A 24496-nucleotide genomic window follows, 5' to 3' on the forward strand; every position below is an offset into this window, starting at 1 on the left:
ATGAAAAAATTTACTGTATAAATCGATTTAAGACATGTTTTGAATACAGAGCTTTCTTGTTAATCAGGTCAACTCTATGCCATACACAGTATGATAATATGAATTAGACTATTAAAAGATAGATATGTCTAGCAAATCAGCAACATATGGAATTATTTTATTGTCCCTTAGTCTTTGAGCAATAAATGGAGTTACTTTATATTCCACCATCTTTTTCTTCATCAAAATCAAGTTACTTATTAACTACAATTTAATAGAAACTAAGGTGCCATGATACATTTTGCAAACAATCACCACGTAAATGAAAATTACATTGAAATACAGCTCTATTTTTTCCCTTAAAGGCAACTTTCAGCCTTTGGCATCCTGAGCTTTAAATCAATTTGTTTGTGTATCTCAAGGGGCTTTTGATGCCAATCCAGCATTAGTCACTTAAAATGAACTTTGCCAAAACTATCAGTAACTCTGATTTAATCCTACAGGTATGTAACAGAATTTGTAAGCCTAGGCAATGTTTCAGCTCTTCGAACTTTCAGAGTCTTGCGAGCTCTGAAAACTATTTCTGTAATTCCAGGTAAGAAGAAAACGGTGTAAGGTGGTAGGCCCTTATATCTCCAACTTTTCTTGTGTGTTATTGTGTTTGTGTGTGAACTCCCTATTACAGATATGTGACAGAGTTTGTGGACCTGGGCAATGTCTCAGCGCTGAGAACGTTCAGAGTTCTCCGAGCATTGAAAACAATATCAGTCATTCCAGGTGAGAGCCAGGTTAAACACCGAGGCTGACTTTAATCAAACCATAATAATATTGGAATTGCAACCCCACCATCAGCCATGTGGCTTTTTGTTCAAGTCTATCATATTCAAAGATACCAGACAGTGTTTCACTGTTGGATCAGTTCCTTTAAAGCGTTGATCATTTCAACTTTCTTCATAAAGCCAGCCTCTGAGTTTAACAGAAAGTTGCATGAGATGCCCATATATCATTGATGAGTGTTTCTGTACTCCCACTCCTGCATTTAAGATGTATGTCTTCTCTCCTGCATTCTAAAAAAGCTTTGATGTCATGCCCTGACTGACTGCCTTGTATTTTACCATTTGCTCCAGATCTATTTCAAAAATAGATCACTGTTTGTAAAAGAGGAAAGGCTATGGCTCAGCATGTGCGTGGCCTGAGATCTTCAGGGCCTTAAAATTCTTTTCACCTTTTAACTCACTGCTACTTGCAGGCTGGCAGAAAGAATGGGCTGAGAGAAACAGCTTCATGAAACACACAAAACTGAAAGAAAAAAGTATTTTACATGTTTGGGGTTACCCTTGATAGCACACAGACAGATCTTCCTAAAGATTTGTGAACATTGGTTCAGAACCTGCAGCAGCATGGTGTTCATATAGAAGTGGTCAGCCTTCCATCTGTTTGCAAGTCATGAGACTGTACATAAAGCTTTTATGTCTATGTAGCCAAGCTACCATTCATGGAGGATGTGGAATGTGTGCACCTATTATGAACTCTTGTCATATATCACACTCCTAAGCTGACATATAGTTCTCTCTTCAAAGGTTTAAAGACCATCGTGGGGGCCCTGATCCAGTCAGTGAAGAAGCTGTCTGACGTCATGATACTCACTGTGTTCTGTCTCAGCGTCTTTGCTCTCATCGGGCTGCAGCTCTTCATGGGCAACCTGAGGAATAAATGCTTGCAGTGGCCTCCAAGCGATTCTGCTTTTGAAATCAACACTACTTCCTACTTCAACGGCACAATGGACTCAAATGGGACGTTTGTTAATGTAACAATGAGCACATTCAACTGGAAGGAGTATATCGCAGATGACAGTAAGACTCGTTGCCACTGTATGCGTTAGCCTTAGTGTTGCTGAGAGAGTTTTTAACTATAAACAATTCAGACTGTATTTGAAGCCACTTTCTAGATAGACTTTATTGACAAACCATTGGGAAATGACTGAAATAATGAAACACGGATGAATTCTATAAAAATTTATTGGTGGTGGTAGTGAATGCACCCATGCACAACTGCACACATGAAAAGGTCAGAGGGCTTGTGGGAGTACCATCTCCCCTACCGTGTGCATCCTGGAGTTCAAATCTAGGTCATCAAGGTCAAAAGCAAGCACCATTATCCAATGAGTCATCTCACCCCAAACTCCGCTGTGTTGTTAAAGTAAATAGTATTATTATGGAATCAAATTGGTTATTTTCTATATTAACAGGTCACTTTTATGTTTTGGATGGACAAAAAGATCCTTTACTTTGTGGAAATGGCTCCGATGCAGGGTAAGAAGGAAATAGTAAATAGTAGATGATGATGATGATAATGATAAATAATAATAATAATGTAAAAGAGGTGGGAGAAATGCCATCTATGTAAATAATAAAGAATGACTGTCTCTCTAGGAAATGTAGTCTCTGAACCATAGATGATCACTGGAAAAAGAGTTTTGAAAATTCTTAGAGAATAAACATAGTCACACCACCACACTGCCAGATAGAGAGCCAGCTAATTAGAAAACACATTGTACCCAGAAATCTGCATGCTACCATTGTCCTCAGCTGTATACATAAATCAGCCCAAATTGGAAACAGATGAGATGTCTTTGCATCTGCAAATAAACACAAAACCTGTGTATGCACATATAACGAAACATTGTTAAATGATAAATGAACCTGAAACTCATGTTCATATGTGAGAAAAAAAAGAAATTCAACCTGAAAAAGCTACGCACTACAAGATTCTAACCATGTGATATCTGAAAAGGACGAAACAACAAGAGATGAACCAAAAATCAGGGTTTAAAGGGACTGATGATGGGGATCAAACTCAGTGAAGCGCAGTGTATGTCAGGTGGGAAAAGTCCTCTATATGATTCTGTAATCATAAATACATAAAGCTATTGTCAAGTCATGGAACACAGCTAAAAAGTAATTGATCAAGCTTTTGGTAGGTTTGGCAATCCCACATGACATTTAAAAAATGTATATAGCAAAAAGAACTTAAAGATAGCATTAATACATAAAACAACCTCTAACATGTGAGGTGAAGAGAGCAGTGGTGTAAAATTTCCTAACTACTTTAAGAGGTGAGCAAAGCCTGTGAGAGTAGGAGAAAAGAGCAGGTGCCTAGCAATGAAGTGTTTCCCACAGTATTGTGAATGACCAATCTTGATGCCCCTGTACGTATACACAGTTGTTGAACAGCCGAGAAAATGGTGAAAGAAGGTGGGAGCCAGTCTGCTCACTGTCAGAGTGAAAAGTTACAAACAAGCAACAGGAAAGGTCTAAAATGATCCTTGTGCTGATGGTTAGAGTTCGAGGTAAAATAGGTTCTTCAAGTGCAGCACACTATAAACATAAATGGCTACATGTAGACATCTTTATGTGCTTATGTGTGTGCACATTACAAGTTAAAATGCACACACATAACTTCTTGTTCCATCGGCCGAGGGAAGGGCCAATAAGTACTAAGGGTTTACTAGCAATAAATGCCGGCTGCCACTAAGACTTTGGTTTCTGATATTATTCTTCATAAGAACTAGAGCTACTGGATGAGTGCTTGAGTCTAGTACTTGCCTCAGGAAATGCAAAGAGATTAGTTTGAAATGAATGAGAGATTAAAATGTGCTAGTGGGTGAAAAGAAACCAGGGAGGTTGTCCATTACAAGTGCCAATTCCAACAGTTCCCAGAGGTCAAAGATACAAGAAATAAGATATCATTCCAATTATAAAATAAATACCCATGAAAACTTAGACTACAGACAAATATCCCATACAATAAAGTCCCAGGTATATTTTTGCACATACCATCCCTTTAAAGAGATTACCACTTCTAAGCTGTTAAATATTTATGGCACATTCTCACTCTATTCCAAAGAGTAGAATCTAGAAAGGGAGGAAAATGTAAACTTAAGAGTGGAGAAACCTATTTGGGACAGAAGGGTGTTAAGGAAAAATTCAGTGCATCAGCAAAGACCTTACTTAACCGTGGTGTATTGGTACCCAAACCAGAGCATTGTGATGCAGGATATACCATTCTCATCATTTCCCGTAAGATCACATGTCCTGAAATGTGAGGTGATTTTAGACAACTGTACAGAACGGCATAACAGGTGATCTCACTGACTTATTTTTCACCTTTTGATGGTTTCTCCTTCTTAATTTAAAATGATTGATTCTTAGCACTTTGTAAAAAGTGAATAAGGATGACATCAGAGTGGGAATGTCTGGCTGATTCCCCCTTGCTCTTCTAAATGGCCATAAATTTGACTCTCTTGTTCTCTTTTTTTTCCCCCTTTGGCTGATGTCTCAAACATATTTCACCTGTGAGCAATCAGCTAAAGTGTTCTGGAAATGAAAGCCTCGTCCGTCACAGATGATGACTCTGGCTTTCGACAATTCCCATAAATAAAGGGTAATTGGTAGAAATAGCTGCACTTTCTGTTCTGAACCCCATCATTGCTTCTTACTTCCCCAGACAATGTCCAGAAGGGTACATCTGTGTGAAGGCTGGACGAAACCCCAACTACGGTTACACGAGCTTTGACACATTTAGCTGGGCCTTCTTATCGCTGTTTCGACTCATGACTCAAGACTACTGGGAGAATCTTTACCAGTTGGTAGGGACTACATTTGCACAAGTGGGATTTGTGTTGATGAACTCATACAAAATGATAAGTACTACTTTATAACACTCAAGGGCACTAACTAAGGAGGTCACAATATTAAAGGGAATAGCCCTAGAGTCCTCCACATTCTCCTCTTCTCCCCTTCCCTCCCCTTTTTCTCTCCTCTCCTCTCCCCTCTCCTATTGCCTCTCGCTCACCCTTATATCAATCACACACAAACTCACATATACACACAATATAGTAAGTTTTATAGACAAAAGAACTTTTACCTATGGGTTTCCTTCTGGAAGTACAGATATTTAAAAATAGATACAGAAAAATCATATGGGGAGTTTCTTATATGAAGTATATATATTCACATATGTACACAAACATACATTATACAAATGCATGTATGGAGAATTTCTTATATAAAGGACATTTAATGAAATCTATAGACTGGGGAAGCATGGCGTTGATAGTGTTGTCCTGCTTTTGGAACCGTAATAACGATACTTTAATGTAGATTAAACAAGTACTATTTTGAAATATATTTATGTCAAATGACATGGCAGTCATAAACTGATTGCTATGTTTGTGTGTATGTATTTGTTCATTTTTTACTATTAAATAAAAACTATTTGGTCAAAAGAGTTGGCTATTAAAAAGCATCAACTTCCTCATTTCTAGCTATTGCAGCCTGATTTTTATCGCGGGAATACTATAGTAAAACATTAACGAAATTATCGCTTTTCTACACTAGACATTACGTGCAGCTGGGAAAACCTACATGATCTTTTTCGTCCTGGTAATTTTCTTGGGCTCGTTTTATTTGGTGAACTTGATCCTGGCTGTGGTGGCCATGGCCTATGAGGAACAGAATCAGGCCACACTGGAAGAGGCTGAGCAGAAAGAGGCAGAGTTTCAGCAGATGTTGGAGCAACTTAAGAAGCAGCAAGAGGAGGCTCAGGTACTTACTGAGTGACAGTTGCCTCTTTATTACTCTTTTAGTTTCTTGCTAGGGATCGTTGCCTGTTGTAACTGAGCGGGCACTACTGTTTTGTGTTGTATGTAGCTATTGACATTAGAAGACTCCAATCTACTCAAAATTGTTCATAAAATTGGAGTCAAACTTTTTAGACATCATAATTAGCTACAAGGGTGGTGTTCATCAAGGATGCAGCTTACTATGAAACATTCCTCATAGAAACTGAGGGTGGGATTTAAGAAACACAATTAAGATTTCCAACTACTAATGTACCATTTCAATAGCCACCTTTGAAGAGGTGTCCTGTCGTTACTTTATCTCTAAAGTTTTCAAGAAACCTCTATGAATGGCTGCTTTTTCTAAGGCGTCCTTGGAGTTTGTATATTCTATATTGTTGTTTAAACTAAGGTACCAGAAAGGATTCTGATATTAAGTAACAATGTTTTGTTTTTCAGTGCTGAAGTTTATTTAGGCTGGAGATATAGTGACTGAGACATTCATACTTTAAAGAAGTGGGAACACAAGATTGGATTAAAACGTGTGGGGGTGCACTCTAGTTACTGCAAGAAGAAGGCTGTAGGGAGACATACAGGAGCCTGACCAATGTCTGTTATTGTGGCCATTTCTCCCTTCATCCCTCCCATCGCTGATAGGGTTAGCCAAAGTTAGTCATTTCATGGGCCTTGATTACAAGTATTTCTTTACAGTTATAATTTGTACTTTTTCTCACAACTAACGAAGCAGAACAACTTTCTGTGTTTTTCTTTTGCTTCTGGGCCTTTCTTTTCTGAAGTGTGTGCTGGAACCTTCCGACACTTCATCTTCTTCCTTTTCTTTGGGTTGACTTTGTTTTAATTTTTAAGGTTGTTTCTTTTCTTACTGAGTCTGACACCATCATTATGCACTATTGGCACAAGACTTTGACATACGCATGCTTTGCTGGTGCCGGTTGTCTATTAATCTGAAAATAGGTTTAAAGTAAATGGTTTTATTTTCATTAAGCAGAGTTTATTACATTTCTTTGGCTTTTTACCTTTAGATTTAATGCTTTTGTTATGACATCTAAACTTTTTTTTAATGAGAGCCTCAAATTTGCCCCTATATTGGATCCCAAAGTTATACAACGTTCTGCATTACCTTGTGCTCAACTCACATTCTAAGTGAATGTGTGTGTGTGTAAAATGTTAGTTGTATATATTCTGTTACATAGGAAGGTTATTACTTCAAAACCATATTGGGAATACAATATCATTTCTCTGCTAAATTGACTTGGCATTTTGTCAAAAGCCAGTGCCCATATGTGAATCTGGTTGTATACTCTCATCTGGCTAGCTGATGTATTCATTATAGTGTCTCTTACACCAGCACTGTACTCTCTGAACTGTTGTATGTTTATAGTAAGTTTTAGAGATGACTGTGTTATACTGATATCTTTTCAAAGATATTTTGATTCTTTGTAGTTCCAAATGAGTTTTAAAATAAGCTTCTCTCCTTCAGATTAGATAGTTTCTAGCTCAATATCTTCCAGTTGACCATCTTTGTCTATATTGCCTAATTTGCTGTTAGTTTTATCTTGTGTACTTTTTCGTATCAGACATTGTGGCTGTCCCTGAGTAGTATGTATAGTGCAGTTATTGAATGTCTTTAATGTCTTTGTCTCTTGTCTGTTTCTGCTTTTGGTATGCTTTGATAATTATTTTTGTGTGTTTATCATGTGTTTCATGGGTTTATTTTCCTTTTTAAAGTTCTGAAAATACTAAATTGAATTCTAGAAAGTTCACTTGGGAATTGCCAGGTATTTTTGTATTCATGTAAAAAATCCTTGGTCTTTGTGATGAGACAGCTCCAACATGAATTAGCAATTTGACGTTTCACATCTTCTAACATTTGAAGATTTGGCAGATAGGACCAGAGTGGAATTTAACATAAAGATGATTAGTCACCTACAACTGCATGACAACCCTTCCTAAATAAAATAAAATTCTTATCAATCCAAGTGGTCAGTACTTGATATGTAGCTTAGTATGAGTGGAGGATGCCTTCTCTCTAATATTTACCTCAGGAACACACCCCTACCCCCCCCCACTCACTCAGAGAGAGAGAGAGAGAGAGAGAGAGAGAGAGAGAGAGAGAGCTGAGTAGTCTCAGTACTCAAGGAGGAGCTCAGAAGAACTACACAGTTCTTTCTTCTTTAGCCTTTTCCTTAGGTGTCTGTTCTGTGAACCATAGCCACCTCAGTTAGCCTGTATTCTTAGCTCTCTCCCCACCACCACCACCCAGGAAGTATACAGAGATAGCCTTCCACTGCACTTCCATCTAAAAGTCCAAGGTTTTATGATTTTCAGTACTGTGGAGCTTTGGTACTTTATCATTTCCCAGTTTTTTTGAACATCTTGACGAGAGCTTTAGGGTCTTTAGAACCATCATTTTTACCTACCTTTTCATTTTATTTATTATCTCAGGACAGGGCAAATCTAGCTCCTGCTATTGCAACTGGATCAGAAGTAGAAGCCATGTAAAACGTTTCACCTGCCAGCTTCTTATAGTTTGTTTCTTTACTTGTCTATTTCAGATGAATAGACAGACCCTTTCATTATCATTTGAATTACAGTGTATAATTGCAATAATAGAACCAAAATTTAATTTTTCAACAATTTTGAGTTACTTGTAGGTGCTACATTGATAACACAGTTTAAAGAGTTTCCCATGAGATACAGCCACTTTGTGGTAAAATATGACATAAAATTAAAATGTACAGTCTTTTAAACTTGAGAAATGAAACCCTAAGCTAGGTTTAGACTACTATCAATAATAAGAATTTAAAGGACCTGGTTGTCTACCTGATGTTTAAATCATCTAAAATGTGCCATTCTCCACTAAATTATCAGGTTTTGGATTGTAGTGGCCAAGTCAACATGATATAATGTTAGCTTTTGATATAATGTTAGCTTTCCGTCACTTAAAACACAATTTAAGGAAGGGGGCACTGGAAATCAGAGTACTAAGTCCATTTTAGTGTTTTATTGATAGCATGATTAATAATGATTGGTGAATGATGGGGAGAGACACGAAAGCTACTTGATGCACTGTGAGGTTGTGTGTACCTCAATGAAGCCCAGGTCTTTCCACTATCTGGAACCCTTTAGAACGACCCTCTAGCCAATGACCGCATGAAACACAGCATTGCTTTCATCTGTATTTAATGTTTGTTAAGTGTCCTGTAGGCTTACTTGTTTTGTAGAAAAGAAATGTACACAGCTCAGTGGATTCACAAAATCAAATGCACATTTAAAAAAAATGAAAAAGCTAACACTCGCCCAAAGTACTCTATCCTCAATCCCTATAATTATACCCTGTATTTAATTAGTGACCTATAAACTTCAATATTACCCAGTTTAGCCTATTCCAGGCTCATTAGATCTACTGGGAAAATATTAGAGAGAGCTATAAGATGCAATTTGAAATCATGATATTTAGTAGATCTACTACAAGATGGTAGACTTGAAGCAAGTCTTATGACTTTGAATGGGTTTTTAACTTGATTCCATGTTTAAAATGAAGAATTAGTCATGTGATTATGTTTTTAAGGACTTATAGTATAAATTTTACAGTATGAGTCATAAAGAATTGACCTAAGAAAATGTCACCTACTCCAACATTAGCACTAACTTGTTATTGATTATAAGAGGAGTTTAGGATGTTGTGAGTAACTGACTATTAATCTGGGCAAGCAGGAAGTTGGCGGCATCAACAGGTACAGGGACATGAGCGACGACAGGAAACATCTGCCTTTGAGGGAGTTGGCCAAGCTCTGGGAGTCGAACCAGTGACAGATTTGAGCTGATGAGTGACATGGAAAATGTGTTGTGTCGAAGGTTGCTTTTGTTGCCTTAAAAAAAAAAATCTGTTTTGGCTTTGAATTGTTTAAACTGTTATTGAGACTAGGCAGGGAAATTGTGTCATATGCAAAACAAACTCCAGAAGTGATTTCAGTGAATGATAATTTCAGGACCGTGGCCAGAGGGTAATAGCGCTATTTCCTACATTTCCAGGGAAATGATCAACTCTGACAGTTCTGTGTATGTGTCTCTATAAGGAGGACAGGAAAGCTAGGACTTTATTTGGATAGAGCAAAGATATGTGTGCATTCATTCATTCAGCAATATATATTATGTACCTCATATGCCTAGCACCCTCTGTGCTGTGACTTGCTACCGACAAGTGCTGTATTGACTTGCTTTGTTGCACAGACTTGGTTATATTTTGCAGCATCTTCACTATTCCTCATCCATCTGCATAATTTAACACATGATGGAAAACCAAGAATCCAAAGAAATATTTACTACCTTACTATCATACCATGTTATAAACAGCTAAATGCTATGGAAAAGTTTCAGTTACTACATGAAGGCCTTGCCTCATATCAATGCTTAAATCAGGGACCCTTCATGGGTCCAGTGCTTAATATAAACAAATATCTAAATTCAGGACAGGACTCAGTATCCAACAGCCTACTGAAATCTTGCTGATCCCAGAAAAGCTGCGACACGGTGTGTTTCAGTTTAATGCTTTTTATTTTAGTGGACATAAAGTTGAAAAAAATTACTAAAGTGGGCTTGCTTCTTCTCAGGAAGGGACAAAGCACACAGTGATGACAAAATTTGTTAAATGGGTTTTACCTGTATCCCTTTCTGAAACATAAGTGTCCCTACACACACCGATCTCACACAGCCGTCCATGAGATCTTGAAAACCAAGGCTAAGTTGTCCCCCACTCTACACTACTGTCAGACAGTTGATTGTAAGATGCCATTTAAATCTCTGCTCAGAGAACATTTGCTGAGGGCTTTCTAGGTCAGGTGGCACACCAGCCACTGTGAAGGAAAGAGTGAAATGCCCATGTGACTTCCAAGAGGAAGATAGGAAAAACTGGTAGATACATTAGAATTATTTATACTTGCTAACGGCACATGTAAAAAATGTGACCAATATTTTCCTAATTTAACTTTTTCTGCTCTGAGCTTCTGTGTAAAAACAGGAACATACTTAATGGGCACTTGGCTCGATACATGTTATGTTGTTTCATATCCTTGCTACGTCATGGTTGGTTGAATCATTTCCAGCCTAAAATTATTATTCCTACAATAAAAAATGCAAAACTTTGCCATGTTTTTTAAACTACAGATCTGGCTTTGTTTCATTGATAAATCCAGAAATTCAAAACTTGTAAGAATGCATGATATGGAGATACACAAAGAAAATAAGTGAGATGTTCTCATACTCTTAAAGAAGAAAAATAGTGAATTGCTTATTGATATGCTTATCACTTATAACAGGAAATTTGTAAACATTTAAAATTTTACAGCCGAAAGTGATATGCTGCACTGTCTCAAATTAAAACATAGGACTAGGTATTACCCAAGCCAAAGATGAAAAGGAACTAGCCGGTCTGTGATGGCCCTTCCATGTAAGGTAAAAGAACCACACAGACTGAAGGTTTGGGTTGGGTTGGGTTTGGGATGAGGCCCATGTAGCCCAGGCTGGCTTCAAATTCCCTGTCCTCCTTCCACTGCCTCCCAAATGTATGCCACCACACCCTAAGTTTTAAATGTCACAAAACTCAAAGGAAACCAAAGAAATGAAGCAGGGCCATGAGCTCATTCACGGTCACAGGGAGGAGGAATAGTCCGTGATACAAGAGGGACATCGGTCAAAGAGGATCTACCTCGGAGGAAGCAGGTGCTGCTAATGTAGACAAGTTCTTTCAGGTCAGCAAACGTCTCTTGAACTAACCTCCAGAGAATTTAGTAATATTAAAGGCCAGTCCAAAGCAGATGCTTCGCTGGGCTGTTCTTGCTTTAATGCACATTGTGTTATGCCCTTTAAAAAGGTAAAGGTTATTGTTAAGTAAACCAGAATACAGGATTCTCTCTCTGTTGATCATAGGTGGCAGCACTCGGGCCTGCATTCCTGCTCCTGGGTGTACTCTAAGCTTCTTGCCTTGATTCTCAACAGGCGGTGGCAGCTGCCTCGGCAGCGTCCAGAGACTTCAGTGGGATAGGAGGGTTAGGAGAACTTCTGGAGAGTTCTTCAGAGGCTTCCAAGTTGAGCTCCAAGAGTGCCAAGGAGTGGAGGAATCGGAGGAAGAAGAGGAGACAGAGGGAGCACTTGGAGGGAAACCACAGACCGGAAGGAGACAGGTTTCCCAAGTCAGAATCAGAAGACAGCGTCAAGCGAAGAAGTTTCCTGTTCTCCCTGGATGGGAACCCGCTGAGCGGCGACAAGAAGCTGTGCTCTCCCCATCAGGTATCGAGGTCTGATGATCTGTAAATCACTGCATCGGGTTTTGATAGATATCTACACTGTGTCTTTTGCATGACAGGGTGCTGGCACCACCGAGTTATTTAAATATCTATCATTAATTGTCTTAGAAAGGGATTTTGAAAAAATCGATTCAGGCAAAACTTTAAGATAATTGTCATAAGCGTCTTACAATTTTGAGAGCATCTCATTGAATTTTTTGTTTTAAGTGTAGCCAGTTTCTCAAGATATGTCACCGGAATTATATAGGAAGCCTCTATTCACTTTTCTCTTTTTAAGTACTCTGATAAACTTGGCTTCTTTATGAAGCTTCTGCTTTGGCTGTAGGCGATAATGTTATAACATATGTATGAGTTCTGGAAAGGAGTGTCTCAAGACTTGCTTGGTTCTTTAGCATAAAAACTCAACTTAGGAGTCTCCATTGCCATGGCATGTTACATAGGAATGAAGAATTACAATCTAACTGCTCTTGAAGAGGGAACATTCAAGTTAGTTAATTAGTGGTGGGAATTACAGCCAACCATCCAGTTCACAGTACCAGTTTTAGCATATCTTTTAGGTCAGAGACAACAAAGTAGTTTTGACTTTTTTTTTTAACTTAAATAAGGGTTACAAAATTCAAACAGTAAATAGTACTGAAAACTGAGATAAATGCCCTTGTACTTTGGGGTCTATTTTATCTACTAGTATATTGTGTACCATAAATTACAAACTCTTTAAATTATATTAATTTACTCAAAAACTATACACAATCGTCCATGCCTTGAGGGGCATGTCAAACAACCAATTTAAAGCAAAACCAAACAAATAAAAAGCTGTAAGTCAAGCACAAAGTATAACATCCTCTTAATAAGGAATAATACTTCAAGTAAATTAATAGTGACTGCCATAAAACATGAGTGGCAATCACAAATTTTATCCCAGTAGAATACTTGGTTATTTTCTTGTTTTGATATCGTCCACTTTTAGGCAGGGTCTCACTCTACAGCTAAGACTATCTTTGAATTCGTAGCTTTAGCCTTGAATTCATTGTTTTAAAGAGCTACGTAAGCAATATATAGGAATCCTATGTAATTAAGGGAAAATTAAAACTGATGACTCTTAATGAAAGAGACTAAAATAGTGTTGAATAATTTCAATCATTTATGAAGGCACATGCATATTGTTGATGTTTGCATGACAACTGTATGTCTTTTGAAAGTGAGATTATTTCCCTTCTTGTTAAGCACTGTCTTGGTTTCTTTTCCAGTAGCTGTGATAACAAAAGTACCGTAAGTGAGAATGGGTTTATTCTGGCTTATGGATCCAGGTTATAGTCGGTCATTGCAGGGAAGTCAAACGGGAGCTGGAAACAAACGGGAGCTGGAAACAGCTGGTTCTATGTCATCCATAGTCAAGAAACAGAGCCATGATTCTTTCTCTTGCCACTCCCCTCTCTTTTCCTTCAGTTTAGGACTCAACCCATGCATGGTGCCACTCACACTTAGGACTGTTTTTTTTTTTTTTTCCCACATTGATTAACTCAAGATAATCCTCCACACAAATATTCAAAGACCCATTCTCAAGGAGATTCAAGATTCTATTAATTTGAGAATTAACACCAATCATCACAATTGCCATATAGGTAACAGAAAGCTCTCTAGATGTTGAAAATTCCTTAATGAAAAACCAGATTCCATTCACTGATATAATGGAACTTTATTCTAAAGGTTGATACAGGAAGGAAGTCAGATATGTTGCATACTATGTTGAATGATGATTAAATACTGTGAGAATGGGAGCCATATAATTGATGATAAAAGTTTAAGTTGGATGGCTTGAAATGACCTTCTAAGATTTGGGAGGGGTCAAGGGAAGAAGGTATACCATGGGACCCCCTTCCTGGTCCAGTGGAAGGGATGTGTGAGAATATGCTCACAACTCTCACAGAGCAATGAGGCTTGGGTAGTTGGTGCTGGAGAGTCAGAGAGGAAAGTGCAGAAGGAAGGTAGCTGGTAGTTAATATTTGAACACTAAAAGCAAAAGTAGTATGTGCATTTGAACAATTCCTTATGTAGTTGTAGATAGATGGTTGAAAGATGACAGGTGAGTCTGGGATAGCTGGGTAGACCTTCAAACATAAAGGAAATACTGAGGAGTGCTGACTCTCCCAATAGAGCTGAAAAAGAAGGCATTAATACAGTACTCTCAAGCAGTTCCATGCAGAGACTCTTTAGAGTGTTTGCTGTGTAGGTGTCAAAAAGCTTTCTCTTCTATAAAAGAGAGTCTGGGAAGGCAACAGGGACAACAAACACTAAAACAACTGGACATACTCTTCAAAAACAATATGGTTCTCCTGAAGTAAAATCTCCTGAGAATATCAAAGCAGAGAAACGATTAGTTATGGGCACCCTGTCTTCCTCCACTGATGTGTGAATTAGAATGTTATTTTACATTTATTGCATGATTTACTTTGGCAGGCATAACACATAGTCATTGTAAATCATGACACTAGTTAAACATATATATAATGAAGAGCTTCTTCCTTGGGACTTTTATCCCTATTGTTTGGATGCACTGGGAGAGAGTATTTTAAACCAGGGGCTTATAGCTATAACCATATAGAGTTGCTGATGTATATAAGTTGAGAGGTGGCACAAAATGAGTGTTCCCCACAAATACTCATTCTACAAAGTCTACTAAAACACCTGTTAATTCCCTGCATCTTCTTCGTTCACAACCCACGTTGGGTTTGGACCTTACATACCAGGTTGTGTCACAGAGAATCAGAACTTTCTCTTCTATTATTGAAATTTGAGAAAAAAGTCCACACACTTATCTTTTTAGAACAGAGGAAAACAAAATGAAGCCAACACCTGTAATTTATGTTCTGAGAGGCATGAGGCGAGGAGAAATGGTCCTTTAGTTCAGCATAAAAGCTTTCTCTAGAAAAAAGCTTGCCACAGCTGCGGGTATTCCCTAACTCTGCCGCTTCTTACAAGGGTGTTATTTTTGGTTTATTTTCTCTGAATACTATTTTTGTTATCTTCTTTTTCTGGTTCTGTTGCCTTGAAAGCTGTACCCACACCCATTATTATACTTTCCACAGAGTGAAAAGAAGTTCAAATAAACTCAAAGATCTGGACCGCCTCTGGAAAATACCCAGACATAAAAGCATGCCAGTTTAAGGCATGTTCAGATATGTTATAGATGTAAAACCATATCATATACTCCCAAGGATTGTAACATAGCAGATTCTCACTTCCAAAGACAGTTTTAGAATACAGATAGATTAAGATTAATATACTTAACCTTCCTAGAAGTTAATGTAAGTTGTACCAGAGAGAAATGTAGTTTATACTTCCCTGGGTACAGAATGTACCTGAGTTTAGAACTGGCTGGAAGGTGGCTTGAAAATCCAAATTACATAATCACATTTACTATGTCTTCACTCTGTGTGTGTGTGTGTGTGTGTGTGTGTGTGTGTGTGTAGCAAAAACATCGGAGAGTGGGTGGTTTATACACATCTGTATTTTGACATATAATCTGGAGGCTGGAAATCCTGGTTTTTGAGAGAGCCTTACCAGTGGAAGGGAAAATGACCTCATTCAGAAGAGATAAAAGGGGAACGAACTCTGTGATGTGCAACTCAGAAAAGCATTAATCTATTCATGAAGGCTCTATCTCTAAAAACTGTCCCATCATGAGATTGTGTTTCCAATAAATGAACTCTTGGCATATATAGTCAAATGTACTCAGAATTCCAAATTTAATTCCTCAGAAATACAGTTTTCAAAGTACAGAGTGATTTGTATGGGAAGTTTCAAAGCTCTTAGCCTCCTATAGCAGATATTTTATTATATATGTCAAGGGTGGGACTAAGTATGTCAGTATTCTTTTTTTTTTGATTTTTAATATTTTTATTACATATTTTCCTCAATTACATTTCCAATGCTATCCCAAAAGTCCCCCATACCCTCCCCCCACTTCCCTACCCACCCATTCCCATTCTTTTGGCCCTGGCATTCCCCTATATTGGGGCATATAAAGTTTGCAAGTCCAATGGGCCTCTCTTTCCATTGATGGCCGACTAGGCCATCTTTTGATGTATGTCAGTATTCTTAAAGTGAAGGACATACCTTTTAACTGGTTTCACACTCTTGTTTGAACTGGGTGCTGTAGAGACACAGTACAGTTTCGGCACACCCTGCAGCTACGGGGTCCTGTAGAGAATTTACTCAACAAAAGACACATTTCAGAAGGAAAAGTGCCTTTTAAGAAGTTCCAAAGGACAAAGGCAGACATCTGGGGAAAGTTATACACATACAGTTAAAAAAATGAGAGCCAAGACAATCAGTCTAGGCTAATTAGGCAGAGAAATAAAAGAGAGAAAACAAAACCAAACTGAATCTGAACCTTTTTCCTGTGTTTTCTCCACTAAGATTATATTTGGTTTTATACTGGAGGAGGAAGTGGTAGCACAGATCAGTTGCTGCCTGTGCCTGATTAGCGAATTAACATATATACATATATGTTAATGCATTAGTATATATTAATCTCTTCTGTTTTGATTTGATTTGTTTTTGAGACACAATCTTGTAATGCTGCAACACAGACTGACCTAAAGTTCTCAATTTTGCTGCTTCTGCTTCCCAAGGGCTAGTACAATAAGCCTGTGCCTGCTGCCATGTTTCAGATGTGGTGTGTGCCTGTGCGTGTGCAGGTGTGTGTGATTATAGTGATGTGAAGAGAGATGTGGGGCAGAGAATAAGAGAACAAGAAAGGAAGCAGAAAGAAATACTATTAATAATGATGGGGAGAGCAATATTCCATTCCAATAATATTCCGTTGCTTGACCAGGCATATTTTTAGAAACTATCACCAAAGTAAGATTAATCCTGAGTTATTTAGTGCAGTTCAAAAATCCATTCAAAGAGTCAAAGAAGGATATAAGCTACATCCTATTTTCTGGTATTAGGGAACAGCTTATCTCTTTATTTGTAAAGAGATGCTTGTCTAGCCAATGCTGAGCAAGGCAGGGTTACATTATCCATCCCAGGAAGGGGAAAAAAAAGTCAAGGAAGACCAAGGTGTCTTGATTTTGAATTACCTAGCTCTCATTACTGGAATTAACATGAAGTCACATGAATCACCTTCATTGGTCCAGTCAGCCCTGTTACATACCTTGGTTCTTTAAGCTAGTGTTAAATTCTTAGGAAGCAGAGTACCACCAAGAGCATTAAAAATCCTCTTACATTTGCTGTGACACATAGACCCTCAGATCAAGTGAATCGCTGATCCTCCTGTTGGAAACAGTTAGAAAAATCTAAAAGATAAGTTCTGTGACACGCTTCCCAGGTGGGTAGAAACAAATGGGTCTCGAGACCTTCCTGGTAGAAGCCAGAGAAGAACACAGATACAATGATATCTTTTTCAGCACTGTAGCTATCAAGGTGATGATTTAAGATTTTTACAATTTGATATAAATCTTTCGAATCTGTACAGTCTCGGGGCCATTTTTTCCCAAGTTGCATGCCTTCAGATCACAGAACTGAGCAGTGAACGTTACCTCCTACTTATATACCCACTCCCCTCCTCTCAGTGTAATAACACTCCATCTCACAGTTGGCGAGTGAAGTGTAGAGGAAGTGCTTGTGAATTTCCTCAGTTGTGAATCAGGAGTCTTAGAGTGGCATGCTTTATAATGAAATGTATCCTGACATTTGCACTGTGGTCTTCAATATAAAAAAAGGAAACCTATGTGTCCCTATGAATTCCATTTACCTGTATTTAAGAAAAAGCTGACAGCGACCCAAAAGCAAACATTTTCTGCAGTCTTAAGATTTTTATTAAACAATTATGTCCCACCCTGCCCCCTGTCCCCGATCTCTTCCTTCCTTGCTTTCTCCTCAGTCTCTCTTGAGTATCCGTGGCTCCCTGTTTTCCCCAAGACGCAATAGCAAAACGAGCATTTTCAGCTTCAGAGGTCGGGCGAAGGACGTGGGGTCTGAGAATGACTTTGCGGATGATGAGCACAGCACCTTTGAAGATAGCGAGAGCAGGAGAGACTCACTGTTTGTGCCGCACAGACCTGGAGAGCGACGCAACAGTAACGTTAGTCAGGCCAGTATGTCATCCAGGATGGTGCCAGGGCTTCCAGCCAATGGGAAGATGCACAGCACTGTGGATTGCAATGGTGTGGTTTCCTTGGTGGGTGGACCCTCAGCTCTTACGTCACCTACTGGACAGCTTCCGCCAGAGGTGATAATACATAAACCAGCTACTAGTGACACTTTACTTCAATTGAAAAAAAAAAAAAATTCCAGGCCTGGGCAGATGAACCTGTTCTGTCATTCTAATTCCTCTAAATGAAAGTGCTTAAAAGTAACATGATTAAGTGATCGAGAAAACAAAACAAAAAACAAACAAGCAAAAAAGCAAAACAAAACAAAACCCAAACTTGATTTGTATGCAACTATCAGCTTTTTAGGTTAAAAGTACTCAAAATTTAGAATCTGAGATAAAGCACAAATCTACAACTTCAGTACATTTATTACAAATACAATATAATGAGCACTTTCACAATCAAATCTTCATTATAAATGTTTCCCTTAAATTATATAATCATCCATCAGGTCTTATTCTGAAATGTTTGTATTCTTAAAATTAAATATTATAATGACAAATGTATTGACGGTGGACAGTTTTAGACATCCGTCTATATTATAGTGCTGTTTGAAAAAAAAATTCCAAAACAAAATGTGTTGATGAAATGGCATATGGAAATAAAGAAATCTCAGGAAAGCACACACATTTCATTGTACATCTGTGTTTGTGCATGGAAAAAATGGCCCATATATGTCAGTATGTCAATATAGCCTCAAAGAAAATAACTCAGCCTTGAGACTATATAATACTATCTAGTTTTGTGGAAAGATTGACCTCCTCACTGCTATAAGTTGAAGAAAAATTTGTATTTGAATGAAAAACTAATTACAGCATGCTTATAAAAAAAATTCCCCCCTAAACGTTGCCATGTTGTTTAAAATGCTTGCGTAAAATAGTTGCTTTATAAAGTTGCATCTAGCCAGTGAGCGCTTGTCAAAGGATCTGTGGTCTTTAAAAGAAAACATGTTAATAGAATATGATAACCTATTTAATATCTTCATGTATTATCACTTGAGATTGTTACCTGAAATAACTTGCACGAAGCATGATTGTCCAGAGAGATGCTATATACTCTTGTGTTGTCAATGGAGAAGGGTGGTTTGAGCCATCAGTATTTGGTTTGCAGGGTACCACCACTGAAACGGAAGTCAGGAAGAGAAGGCTAAGTTCTTACCAGATCTCGATGGAAATGCTGGAGGATTCCTCTGGGAGACAAAGAGCCATGAGCATAGCCAGTATCCTGACCAACACGATGGAGGGTAAGATGCAGACTGTGAGAGTCTACATTGAATTGGCTGTCTGCTCCAAACACAGGTTCTTTTTTTCAGACAGTCTAATGGATTTTCAAGTATAAAATTGTGATATATATATATATATACATATATATACATATATATGCATATATGTATATGTGTGTGTGTGAGAGAGAAAGAGAGCGAGCACATCTTTCATATTGCTTATAAACTTGAGTATTAACCTAGTTCTCTTTCACTTGAATTTTTACTTTGCCTGTAGAGTGGCATTTCTCCCCCTTGATTTCATAGCATTGAAGACTTTTTCTAGTGTTATATTACCCAACAAAGTAAACCCTTTCTTCTTACAGCCTGAGTGTTTAAAGGTCAATGATATCAGGATTAGAGAGGGACAGCAATGAGTCGGACAAAGCCAAGCCTGTGTTCCATTCAAATGAGGATCCTCCAAATGCACCTTTTCCATCATCTGTATTCACAATTGTAAAAATCCTCTAAGAGACACTTGACACAAACATTTGGTGATCTTATTCACTGTTTAAAATTCCCATAAAGTTCTTTTTCAAGTACTATTTGATAGTGATATATTGCATTTTTTGTTTCATTATTACTTATTTTGAGGTTGAATATAAATTAAAGTACTTGCATGTATTAAGAGAAAGTGGGTCAGCATCAGTGTGCATTTTAATGAACATTTTATGGATATCCATATGTAATAAGGTAATATATAATAAGATTGTTTTCTGTACAGTCTATTAATCCCAGTACAATACGTTTCTATGCCCATGAATAAGCATGTTTTATCAAACAATATATTTACCAGAAACATTAATTTTTTTCTGTTATTTAATATTTTTCTTCTTTGTTACCCACCAGAACTTGAAGAATCTAGACAGAAGTGTCCACCATGCTGGTATAGATTTGCCAATGTGTTTTTGATCTGGGACTGTTGTGATGCATGGTTAAAAGTGAAGCATCTTGTGAATTTGATTGTGATGGATCCATTTGTTGACCTGGCCATCACCATCTGCATTGTGTTAAACACACTGTTCATGGCCATGGAGCACTACCCGATGACTGAGCAGTTCAGCAGTGTGCTGACGGTGGGGAACCTGGTAAGTGCTATCAGGGAGGGAGCAAGGTAACAAAGAAAAGCCATCTGTGCTGTCCCGACCTGAAAACTTTATCTTCTTTCTTCACAAGAAGAACCATCTAAAAGAATATTACAGCACCCCTCAGAGAGAATAATTTCATCTGTATTGAGACTGACTATGCAGGACAGGAACTTTGCAGATTCACCATGATACCTAATAGTTAACACCTCCTTACACTGTGAAGGATTGCATACTGGAAATGAAGGCCCAAAGGGAACATGAGATCCACAAGATTTGAATTTACAGGGTCTTCCCAGAACCCATATCCATTGAAACAATAGCCAAAGAATCAATTTCTACTTTTTTTATTAGATATTTTCTTTATTTGCATTTCAAATGTTATCCCCTTTCTTAATTTCCTCTCCTATCCCCTCCCCTCTTCCCCTGCTCCCCAACCCACCCACTCCCATTCCTGGACCTGGCATTCCACTATACTGGGGCATAGAACCTTCACAGGACCTAGGGCCTCTCCTCCCATTGATGACCAACTAGGCCATCCTCTACTACATATACAGCTAGAGCCACAAGTTCCACCGTGTGTTTTCTTTGATTGGTGGTTTAGTTCCAAGGAGCTTGGGGGATACTGGTTAATTCATATTGATGTTCCTCCTATGGGGCTTCAAACCCCTTCAGCTCCTTGGGTCCTTTCTCTAGGTCCTTCAATTGGGACTTTGTGCTCCATCCAATGGATGACTGTGAGCATCCACTTCTGTATTTGCCAGGCACTAGCAGAGGCCCTCAGGAGACAGCTATATCAAGTTCCTGTCAGCAGGCTCTTGTTGGTATCTGCCATAGTGTCTGGGTTTGGTGGTTGTTTATGGGATGTGAATAAGTTAATAATAAGTATCCTCAGTGGTAATCAACCAATGAAAATGTAATTGTTAAAATGCATTTGTAGGACTTTCAGTATGGGAAGGTAAGTGATCGTAAGGAAGACTACATACTAAGATGTATTTTCAAACAAGTAACCTTTCTGGTTTTTTTTCCAGATTTTAAAACGGGCTTCAGTTAATCTGTACTTTCCCAAATATGCCTAGAATTTGGTTTTGACAACATTGACTCGTTCCATTATATTTCAAGATGACTTCTAGTATTCAAAATCATTTTGGCAGCCTATAACATCATCCTTAAGCCTGTGACTCACCAATAGCTCAGTATAGAGTTCATTGCTAATTATAAAGTACTGATAAATGTTTTGCTATTTAATCTTCAGTAGGCAAACATCTGTAGGCTTGTCTTTCTGTGAAGGCTGCTGTATCCCTGCAGGGCTCCAGGGATGGGCCTGACTGGGACAGTAAGGAACTAAAGAAAAGTAAACAAACACATGGACACAGATTTGCTGGGATTTGGTGGAGCAGGCTTTCTGATGGAGAAACTTCAGCTCCCAAAAACTCAGTGCGTTTATTATACAGAGTTGAACAGAGAGGTGAAGTAGTTGCATATGGTTGAACAAGGAGGTAGAGTTCTAACATTCAGGTAAACAACGAGGCAGGGTTATGACCCACAGCTGAACCAAGGAGGCAGGTTTAATCAATCCTAGTAGAGCCAACCTTTGTGGAGGAACAGTCTCTAGACTGTAAATATGGGGTAGGCAGAAACTATGGTAGATGCTTTCTGAACACACTGTCAACCTCATGGACCACATATGCACCAGAAGAAGGCTTTGCCCTTCTTTTGAGCCTCACTCCCAGGATGAGTGCTTTTTTTCCATGGTTCTGAGGCTCGGGTTCTTGACTTGGTGGCTCACATCAACAATACATATTCACTCAAGCCTTCATATACCTTCTTTGGTCGCCCACAGAAGTCCATGGGAGAAAACCACCCAAAGACTTAAATACTTTTATCTGTTTGATTTTGGCTAGCTTCCTCTCTGAAACATTCAGTAGCTGTCAAAATATGGAAAACTGGACTATGAGAGACTTAGACTAATTAAAGATACTGTTTTTTATTAGCTATCTTTTTCATTCATATACAGAAAAATAGACATAAATTTATCCTTATAATTGAATGTGTCAAATCTAGTAGTAATTAATACTTATACTATATGGAAGACAATAAAGTGATAATGAGTGTCCTCTTTTTCCTCCAGTGAATTCTCAATGCGTTTTGTTTTGTTTTGTTTTGTTTTGAGACAGGGTTTCTCTGTGTAGCACTGGCTGTCCTGGACCTGTAGACCAGGTTGGCCTCGAACTCAGAAATTCACCTGTGTCTGCCTCCCAAGTGCTGGGATTAAATCCTCAATGCCTAATGTCCAGAAATGTTTCCCACAAACTATTTGGGATAAATGATTCTTTACTGTAGTTTCTGGGAAGTACTTTTTAACTGGGGCATATAACTCTCCTTTGAGGAGTGATAAATGAAAGTGGATGCTACCTGGATTGTTAAGACATGAAGCCTTTTACATTATTCTTTCTGATCAAAGAGCTCTAGTCAGGGCTTTAAATGCAAGGATCTCCAATTGTGACCAACAAATGTACTCTATGAAACTTTTTCTTATTATTCCTATCAGTTTTGCATTAGAAATCTCCAACCTTTAGGGACATAAAGTCTCTAATGATGACTGTGCCTTCAAAATAGGATTATTAGAAGTAGGCATGCTGGCACACAGTGAAAATCCAAATGATCAAGAGGCTGAGGCATGAAGGATCACGATTCCTAGACCAGCATGGGCTACATGGTAAGATGCTGATTCAAAAGAAAAGAAAGAGAGAGAGAGAGAGAGAGAGAGAGAGAGAGAGAGAGAGAGAGAGAGAGAAGAAAACAGGGAGGGAAGATAAATGAAAAGAAGTCCTAAGGCTCTTGATAGTTGGAAAGCATTTTGGAAGTTAAACCTTGAGTCTCATGAGTCTGTTCAGTGTGATGGATGTAAAGGCTAATTGTTTGTAAGTTAGATACCTAATTCCCCAAAATATTAGACTTTTTTTTTCTTCTGCCTGATTCTACTTCTTTCCTACTATCTCTTCCCTAGAGTTTTAACTTAGTAGTTGAGTTGACAGATATTATTAAATTAACATCTTCTTTTTACTATTCCAAGAACACTTGAATGATGGGGATAGACTTAACTCATCAAACACAAAAGATGAAGGACCAAGCCTTGTGAAGGGTGATGATGCAGCTGGGATGCAGAAACTGGTCTTGGGGACAGGGCAAACATTTGTAGCTCACAGGTGATACATCTCACATCATTTAGTAAAAAAGAGATAAATTCCCTTTTGAATTCTGGCACAAAGTTTTCAAGATAGATATGTGTTGAGCATATTTCATAGACAGCCCCTTCTTGTATAACCAGCCTTAGAAGGAGGACTAGGTGTGGCTGTCCCTGAGTAGTCATTCAGGTGGAGGAGGAATTAGTCCCACCAGAAGGAAGGAAAGGGATATTGGGGAGACATTGGCATAAATAGGCATACTTAAAACTCAGCTCAACTTCTCGTACTGTTTGATGCAGGAGAGTATCACCCTTTTCTTCAACTTTAACACCCATAATGCTGTGATGCTGAAATTTTCCTGATTATTTTGTTGGTCACGCCAATCACCCCATTCCTGATATGCTCTGTGGCCTCTATTACTGGTTTCCGGACTCCTTACATCATTTGTGATGCTTTTCACTCAATATTTTTATGTTCCAGCAACATTAGGGATGATACAGTCTGCAGCACAAGCGTTATGCCTCTCTGTGCGCCCAGCTGACACAGATCATTGGCCAAGGATTGCTTTAAGCACTGTGTGGTCACAGCTGAATGGCCATCCTTCCTACCACTTATGAGAATGCTGCCATCATCACTTGAATTTTGTGCCATGTTTAATAGACTCTTCTAGCCACAAAGCTAGAATTGTTAGAGCCACTAGGACTTAGCCTTGTCTTTATTTCCCATATCTACTTGATATGAAAATCCATTATTTTTTCCTTCAGGGTATTTATCTTTTACTCTTAAAAACTTCAAAAATATTTCTGGCATTCATGTCTTGTTTCCTTTATAAGCCCTCTCAGCCACATCAGAGAAGCCTTGTCACAACACCACACA

General features: G+C 38.3%; 1 protein-coding gene across 11 annotated transcripts in view; it reads left to right on the forward strand.

Moving 5' to 3' along the window:
- Scn3a (sodium voltage-gated channel alpha subunit 3) overlaps window positions 1–24496 on the forward strand; it is a 110401-nt gene that overhangs the window by 41159 nt on the left and 44746 nt on the right. For 3 of the 11 annotated variants that reach the window (XM_085834822.1, XM_085834824.1, XM_085834823.1), the window contains 9 exons: window positions 665–756; window positions 1560–1832; window positions 2228–2291; window positions 4486–4627; window positions 5379–5585; window positions 11618–11908; window positions 17816–18163; window positions 19197–19329; window positions 20197–20435. In XM_085834822.1, the coding sequence (XP_085690948.1) occupies window positions 665–756; window positions 1560–1832; window positions 2228–2291; window positions 4486–4627; window positions 5379–5585; window positions 11618–11908; window positions 17816–18163; window positions 19197–19329; window positions 20197–20435 (1789 nt within the window). Of the gene's footprint in view, window positions 1–482; window positions 575–664; window positions 757–1559; window positions 1833–2227; window positions 2292–4485; window positions 4628–5378; window positions 5586–11617; window positions 11909–17815; window positions 18164–19196; window positions 19330–20196; window positions 20436–24496 lie in introns of those variants that run through there. The other 8 variants (XM_085834825.1, XM_085834826.1, XM_085834827.1 and 5 more) reach the window with 8 other exon arrangements.

The sequence above is a fragment of the Mus caroli genome, unplaced genomic scaffold, assembly GCF_978045245.1.
Source record: "Mus caroli unplaced genomic scaffold, Mus_caroli_1 scaffold_2, whole genome shotgun sequence".
In the NCBI taxonomy this organism is placed as follows: Eukaryota; Metazoa; Chordata; class Mammalia; order Rodentia; family Muridae; genus Mus; species Mus caroli.